At 35.8% G+C, this 8,262-nt stretch overlaps 1 protein-coding gene across 7 annotated transcripts in view; it reads left to right on the forward strand.

Moving 5' to 3' along the window:
• Positions 1-8,262, forward strand: part of LOC124451774 (receptor-type tyrosine-protein phosphatase delta-like) — a 102,007-nt gene that overhangs the window by 15,069 nt on the left and 78,676 nt on the right. For 3 of the 7 annotated variants that reach the window (XM_047002364.1, XM_047002368.1, XM_047002369.1), the window contains 13 exons: positions 860-957; positions 1,323-1,439; positions 1,940-2,088; positions 3,176-3,317; positions 4,273-4,419; positions 4,970-5,069; positions 5,324-5,400; positions 5,575-5,709; positions 5,841-5,969; positions 6,375-6,532; positions 6,687-6,822; positions 7,505-7,583; positions 7,721-8,142. In XM_047002364.1, coding sequence (XP_046858320.1) covers positions 860-957; positions 1,323-1,439; positions 1,940-2,088; positions 3,176-3,317; positions 4,273-4,419; positions 4,970-5,069; positions 5,324-5,400; positions 5,575-5,709; positions 5,841-5,969; positions 6,375-6,532; positions 6,687-6,822; positions 7,505-7,583; positions 7,721-7,788 — 1,535 coding nt within the window. In that variant the 3' untranslated portion in view covers positions 7,789-8,142. Of the gene's footprint in view, positions 1-859; positions 958-1,322; positions 1,440-1,939; positions 2,089-3,175; positions 3,318-4,272; positions 4,420-4,969; positions 5,070-5,323; positions 5,401-5,574; positions 5,767-5,840; positions 5,970-6,374; positions 6,533-6,686; positions 6,823-7,504; positions 7,613-7,720; positions 8,143-8,262 lie in introns of those variants that run through there. The other 4 variants (XM_047002365.1, XM_047002366.1, XM_047002367.1 and 1 more) reach the window with 4 other exon arrangements.

The following is an 8,262-nucleotide window of genomic DNA, read 5'->3' on the forward strand; positions in this document are numbered from 1 at the left end:
TATTCAATAATTTCAAGGTGTACCACATTAGTGTCAAAAGATATGCAGTTACTTATCATTGCGTTGTTAGAGATTATTTATAAGTAAAACCATGTTAGTGAGCTTACTTAGTCATCAAATGTACACAAAAGCCAAGGGAGGTTGAGTAAAACTTGCATTGTAATACTATGATTGCCAAAATGCTTTAGCCAGTGTTTCACATAATGTCAAGTATTGTGTAAATTAAATGTTTTTGTGTTTTTGGAATACTATGTGGTGATTTTTATTATTTCAAACCAACATTCGGGATTGTCTGTAATACCACAGAATGTGGAATCTACAGAAGGGTCACTCGTATCGGAGCCTTTGATATTTTTGTCCTCGCGCATGTTGTGCCGCGCATATAAAGCCATTATTCCAGCAAGATATTTAGGGCTTTTCACTTGTTCCCAACCACTAAAATGACCGAACGTCAATTCTTCTATTGAATTATTTTCAATTTCATTGTGAAGAAATGACGTCTTGTAATTGCAGCGGTTGGAAAAAAGTGAAAAACCGTAAGTATCTTGCTGGAATGATGGCGGCCGTAAGGATGCGGTGCACACCTGAGTGGCTCTTCTGTATAATTTTTATTCTGAGCTAATATTACCAGTACATGCGACTTGTAAAGACGTATTAATTGTAATACAACCTTTAAATTTGAATATTAAATTCTAATTAGGTAAATACGTACATTATTAATTCGTTAAACGAGAACGAAAGAACTTGAGGCGACCATGCATCATTATACTTTTTTCGATTTTTATCAAACTAAATTGACTTACATTTTATCGTTCATATGCTATAACGAAATTCCTTCTCTTTGTTCTCCTTCTTTCAGGACCCAAACCCAAAACAGTCAACGACTTTTGGAGGATGATATTCGAACACAAGTGTCCAACTATTGTGATGTTGACGACATTAAAAGAAATGGGAAAGGTTTGAACAGTGTGGCCATACATATGCTTTTTTTCAGTAGGTTTGGTCTGACGAGTTTAGACTCTTCCACCTGCTTTATTTAGCTTAAAAGTTTAGAACAGGGGGGGGGTGTTGTTTAAACTCATCCGTCCGAATCTGGTTAAAAACTTGCATACGTGGTTACACTTGGTGGGACCATTGTGTCGACATAAATTATTTAATTTACATTCCATAAAAGCGCCAACAGTTAGAGAATCAAACTGGCAAATAATAACTACCGTTTTAGAGAACTTTCATTTTATAGAATAAATATTTTCGTGTCATTTTGAATCGTGATAACGAATTAAATGATTCAAATTGTACATACATCGTGCTTTTCCTCTCAGGTGAAATGTGAAAAGTATTGGCCAGATGAATCCAAGATATACGGTACGATCCAGGTGACCATCACCAAGACTAAAGCTTTTGCTGATTACGTCTTGAGGTCTGCAGTAGTGAGTAAGGTAAGTCAGTCTTAGAGCAAACCTCCATGAGGCTGCATGTGTAAGAGGGAATTGTGGTCGGTCGTTTTTCTATATTATTGATTTACCTGTGTATGCACTAATTAATCAGAAATTTACAAAGACGTCTTTCTTGATACTACTGAAAGACTGCGAGATAAATCGTTATGAAAGAATTTTCCTCTATTTTTAACGGTTACCTTCATTTTGCCGTTGTCCACGTTATCTTTTACCTTGTTCTGCAACAGAAGTATGGTGTGTCCACCTCATTGCTGACAGACCCTTATGTCATAAGCTTGGAGTGAACCCTTAGGAATGTATCAATCACAATCTATGCCGTACTTTGTGAAATAATCTATTCTTTGTTTTCACTTTGAAATTATTGTTAAAGGAATAATGTCGTCGGTCGTTCCACGCGACGAAGGGACAAATCGGACGCTGATGTTTTTTTTTATCTTTTACCTTTAAGTGTTAGTACCTAGTGTTTGTTGTTATTGTTATAGGATGGTGAGCATCACAAAGTTCAGCAGTTTCATTACATTTCATGGCCGGACTATGGCGTGCCTCGTCATCCAACACAACTATTGACATTTAGGAAGCATTTCAAATCTTATCACAAGACAAAAGCCGGTTTTGCCGTCATCCATTGTAGGTTAGTGATAACATGTGCCAAAACTAGACGTTAATTGAGAGGGGGGGGGGTGAATATTCATATATTCGGTTCTGTCCTGCTGATTTCTTTTGAAAATAAAATCGCTAACCAAAAAAACCAGTTGGGCAGTGCTAAATATGAATATTCACCCCCCCACCCCAATTAGCGTTCTAGTTTCGGTCCTGCATGTGTAGTAAATCTTAAAATAATCCTTCACTGTAGGTTAGTGATGACATGTGTAGTAAATCTTAACATAATCATCCATTGTACATTAGTGATAACATGTGTAGTTATTCTTAATATAATCATGCATTGTTGGTTAGTGATAAGATGTGTAGTTTAAAGTACTAGCCTTTCTCCTCGCTGCAATAGTTTTGACTATGTTGCCAACAAGAATGAATGCAAGACGATTTTGTACCTGGGGATGCTCATGTTTGAATTGAATGTTGTTGCTGTTTACGGTTGTCTATTTGTCTTTGCCTTTTTTTGTCAGGAATTTTATATGCTTGGCAACCAGTGTAGGATTTAGTTGAGGGAGGACGGTTTGAAATGGTTCAAACCTCTTCTCTCTCTGGACTATTTATAGTATATTGAAATGCATGCATTAAAAGCTTGCACTAATAACATGCATGAACATAGTTTTATTGTTTACGTATTTGCTGACGTGTGAAGTCATAGTAAGCTACTATTGATAGTACACGAGATCTATTTGTCTGGGAAGTTAAGTGTCTTAGCAGTTCGGTGGTAGTTCAGTGTCGTAGCAGTTCAGTGGAAGTTTAGTGTCGTAGCAGAAGTGGAAGTTCAGTGTCGTAACAGAAGTGGAAGCTCAGTGTCGTAGCAGTTCAGTGTAATTTCAGTGTCGTAGCAGTTCAGTGGAAGTTCAGTGAAAGTTCAGTGTTGTAGCAGAAGTTGAAATTGCCAAAATTTCCCACTTGGTGTGCTTCTCCCAGTTTTATAAACACTTGATTTTGTGTTGGGACATGAGCTCGTTTTAGTGGATGGATAATACTTATTTTAGGTCATTGATACGTTACAGGTTGTATGTCTTTAATACTAGTAAATTTTTCCGTTTGCTTTCTTCCTATAGCGCTGGTGTTGGTCGTACTGGAGTATTTATTGCCATAGATAAAATTCTCGATGATCTTGATGATGAATATGAAACAAATATTGATGTATTTGGCTTTGTGAAAGAGATGAGATCGCGGCGAATAAACATGGTGCAAACAGCGGTATGTCAATGAATGTATAATAGGGACATCTCTACACATACAGTACTTCAGTGGGTATCATTGAGTGTGTGTGGAGAGTGCTTATGTATAAAGGTGCTGCAGACAGCATGTCCTAATTGTCCATAACAGTGACATCTCTACTTTGGATGTATTCAAGGGGGTGTTTTTCCATAGGAGAGCAGTAGCAAAACCAGAGGAGAGCATGTTTATTCATCCTATTTTGCCAAATTAAGTTCCCCTAAAATTTATTATGTTTAGACATAATAATTTGCATGAATGAATATTATCTTCCCCTCACACTCACAATTATCGAGGTGACGCAATGATTTTGAACGTGATCCTAGCTCTTTATGTCTATCTGCTGAGTCAAGGTGAGGCAAGGACGCCATCTTAAAAGGTGGCAAAAAGCAAAACTCAAAATGAAAGATAAGTTCAATGAAGGTTTAAAAAGCCAATCCTATCAAAAAATTTAAAAATTGAATCCAGACCAGCAACTTTCCAACTGTATATCAACTCTCGAAATGCAGATTTTAATCGTGAATAGCGTAAGTTTTCCAACTTTCAAGATGGCGGCTTGCCTTTCTCGTAAATATAGAATTTTTGCGGAGTCACATATCTAGTAGATTTGGTTCTATGTCATTGAGCTGTAGACGCCATTAGAGAAAGGGTGCTTTATTGTGATTGAAGAGTTAAAAGATATGCGCTTTAGTTTCCATGTCAATCTTGTAGGTATGATTTATTTCACATAGAATTAACTACCTCAAATTTACTGGTGGTGTGATCACTGTCCTTATTTGCAAATCTTTTTGACACAAAGATAATGAAGTTCTCAAGATGGCATCTGTATTTTGAGAAACATCAATTTTTCGCAAGTTACTTTGTTTGTTTTTAACTATTGCTAGTACCTCATAGTTTATCATTTTGAGTAGAAAGCCATATGTTCTAACCAATCTAGGATCAGTACATGTTTATTTATGACGCTATTATGGAGCATATCCAATGTGGAGTGAATGAAATTGAGGCTATGCAAATCAAGGCCGAGATCGTACATCTATCAAAACAGCTTGGGAATGGAAGAACTGGATTTGAAGAAATATTTAAAGTAAATAAAATGGCGATACATAGTTTAAGATTGTACAATAGATTGTTACCTTGCATTATTTTACACTGCTGTATTTTGTTCGGACTTCTTGTTTCAAAATCACATTCCCTCTAATAAGGACGTTGGAGTGGAGTATATAAGTTTCTCAAGAAGTCAAGTTCAACTTAAATCACTCATGATGAAGACCCTTGACTTAAGTATGAATTAAGGACTTAAATTTTAGCATTAGATCACTCCTTATGAAGACACTACACCGGAGTATATAAAGACTCGAGTTTCAACATCAGATCACTCGTAATGAAGACACTAGACTGTAGTATGTAATATAAGAACTCAAGTTTGATCTTCAGATCACTCCTGATGAAGACTGTAGACTGGAGTACATAAAAACTCACGCTTCAACATCAGATCATTCCTAATGAAAACACCAGACTGGAGTATATAAGTACTCTGCTTTTGGCGCTGGGTTATTTTTTTGAGGAAGACGCTAGACTTTTGTATTTTGAGGAGTTATGCTTCATCATTTCAAAGTTGATGATTTTCTTAACAGCGTTTACAATCAGTTACAACAGAACTACCTGAAGAAGTTTGTGAAGCTGCACTTTTGAATGACAACAAGAAAAAAAATCGCAATCCTAAAATATATCCAAGTATGTTAATATTTACATAAAACGTCTGACGGAGACAAAGTTAAACTTTCACTTGTACTCCGTATTGTATCTTCGTTGTTTTGTATCTTGTCGCTTAAAATGTATACGTCCACTTAAGGAACAGCGGTGGATTCATAAAATTGATGAAGAGGTGGCTTCTTTTAATAATATCCTTCCCCCCTTTTCCCCTAATTATCGATCTTTGATTGTCACTGTACCGTCAGCCAGTCCGTGAGAGTTTGTTTTCTTTTTAGGTGAATCTAATCGTCCACACCTTAGCCACCTGGATCAAATCGAGAATTCCGACTACATTAACGCGTGTTTTGTTGACGTAAGTAGCTTTACGGAACATCTGAGTGAATATTTTTACAGCATTTATTATTGTTCCTGGGATATTTTAAAGCCAGTAAGGGAAACTGCACGACCACACTGCAGAAAACTATATTCGTATGGTGTTTAACCTATAAAACTGATATCTTTATGAACATGTCGTGCGTTGATTTAGGGTTACCTTGGCAAGAATTATTTTATTGCCACCCAGACACCTTTAAAAGAAACCATTAACGACTTTTGGAGGATGGTTTGTCAATATAAGTCTTGCACCATCGTTATGCTGAATCAACTCAACGAAAACAACCAGGTCTGTGATGAATCGAAAGAAAAGGAATTTTGCATTGATTATATTGTGATTCATTAGGGTTGTAGCTTTCTCGATATACTGTCTCTAAATTTAATTTTTTGGATGACTTGATTTGCTTTGGTATTTATCAGCAATATCCAATGTTTTGGCCTACGCAACGAGCCAGAGCTCAATCGTTTGGTAAAAGTACCGTCTTGTTGGATTCAGTTGTAACAAAAGATGACATTACCGTGAGAAAGTTTATTGTTTCGCCTACGATGGTGAGTTTTTGAGTCAGCATTAAGTTGACAAGAATTTATTTTGGGTTGATTCTTTTAGTTAAAATGGTGTTACATGTATGCATAAGACATAAGTAGCTACATGATGATTGACTGTTTAAGCTTGTATTTCTGATAGAAAACAATATGGACTAGAGTATCTAAAGACCACACTAGTTTAAAAATAACATCACTCGTCGAGAAGACACCAGACTGGATTATTTAATGACACAGGTTTCAACATAAAATCACTACTAACAAAGGCACTAGAATGGAGTATATAAGAACTGAAGTTTTAACATCAGATCATTCTTGATTAAGACACTTGACTGGAGTGTAATAACTTTTAACATTTCCGATATTTTAAGACTAAATTATTTACTACATTTCCTATTTTTTGTTTCTTAGGACATTAAAAATGGTCGTATGGTCCGCATGATTCACTACGTATCGTGGCCGGATCATGACGTTCCTAAAGATGTTCACAGTATGGTGGAAATTTTATCTGAAGTTGAAGATTCACAAAGAGCTGCTGATGTAAAGGGACCTGTCATTGTTGTGTGCAGGTAAACACGTGTCACTGGAATATTAGCAGTTGATTAGCCCGGTTTCTTTGCTCTGTTTCGTTAAAATTCAGCGGTTTAAGTTGTGTGTGTAGATCTCTACAAGATATTTGCTACAAACCTATAAGTACCTATAATTTTATTTTTTCGCATCTAGTGATGGAGCAGGTCGATCTGGAACCTATATTGCTATCTCAAATCTTGTCGACCGAGTCAAAATTGTCCAAGCGATGGATGCCTTCCAATGTATCAAGCTGATCCGGAATAGACGCCCGCAGTTCGTCGAAACGGCGGTAAGCTTGTCTTTCTAATTCTCATGAAGCCCCAATTGCACCAACACCGAGTGCTATTCTCATTTATGAACTATGCAGCCTCTACTAAATAGATCATAAAAAATTTGTTGTTTTGACTTTAAATATATCAATACTTTGACACATTTACAATCATCATATGTTGTATGGATATTGTCGGATTTCAACTTTAGAGTTCGTGCTTGTATGCGAACTTTGCTCTCAGTATCGCAGCCTAACTGCATGTTTGGTCCTGCTATATAGGTCGTGCTTTGTAAATCATCAGCATTATTTCTTTCTTTAGAAATCTGTTGTGTAATAGTTAGTCAACATTATTTAGATATCAATACAAATTTGCCTGATGGCTACGCTAATGGCTGCTCGGCTGTTTTCGCTTCTGATTTTAGTTTGACTTTTGAGAGTGGAAGCTTTTAGTTTGATAATAAATTTATGCCTGGATGGATAGGTGCTGACCCCCCCTGATATTTATTTTACTGAAGGTCTTTATATATGAGTTTTAATAGTTTTATCACTGCCGGCGTCACTGTCTGATAACCGTTAACGTGGACAATAATTTCTAAACAGAATGTTTCTGGAAACTTACACATTGAATTTTGTTTAGCTCGACCAACCTTGGTGATGTACTTAGTTTTTTGATTATTTCTATAACATTTTTATTATTTAGGATCAATTCAAACTCTGCTACCATGCAGTGAACTGCGTATTGGAGTTGTTCGACGACTACTCAAATTTCTCGAAAATAGGTGGAAGTTGAATTTTTATACTGTACAAATTTCTGGAAAATTTTTTAGATGGTTGCTGAAATGTTACATGTTCTGCAATTTTGTCTTCCATGAAAAAATAGAAATCAACACAAAAAACATTTAAATATTTACTTTAGTTTTAACGAAGAGAGTCCAAGTCAAGAATTGTTATATGTTTGTAGATGTAGATCGTCCAGGTTGGTAAAATCCTGAAAAAGACTGTTGGTGTTGATGTTGACTGACGTTTCGACAAAGTTGACTCTAAAGATGACTGCCGCTAAGGTTATCGAAACCTAAGTTAAAATCAACAACCGTCCTTCTCACGACTCTACTAACCTGGACAATCTACATGTGTAAAGATGTAGAGTCCAGGTTGTTAGGAAACCTGATGAGAGTGAATAATTCTGATTAGGATTTAAAAACAATTTGAAACATAACATAAAATTATTAAGTTTAGCAGTGACGTAGCATGTTTGGTCGTGTTATATCAATTTTTTTGTGTTCACTTACTGTAAAAACAATAGATTTCTAAAGAAATGAATAATGTTAATGGTCTAAAATATACATAGCACGACCAAATTTGAGGGCTGACTACGAATTTTGTCAATATTTTAAATAGTACAGTATCAGATATATTTTTCAATTGAATATATTAAATTGAGTACTAAGAACAAAAGTA

The sequence above is a fragment of the Xenia sp. Carnegie-2017 genome, unplaced genomic scaffold (genome assembly GCF_021976095.1).
Source record: "Xenia sp. Carnegie-2017 unplaced genomic scaffold, XeniaSp_v1 HiC_scaffold_24, whole genome shotgun sequence".
In the NCBI taxonomy this organism is placed as follows: domain Eukaryota; kingdom Metazoa; phylum Cnidaria; class Anthozoa; order Malacalcyonacea; family Xeniidae; genus Xenia; species Xenia sp. Carnegie-2017.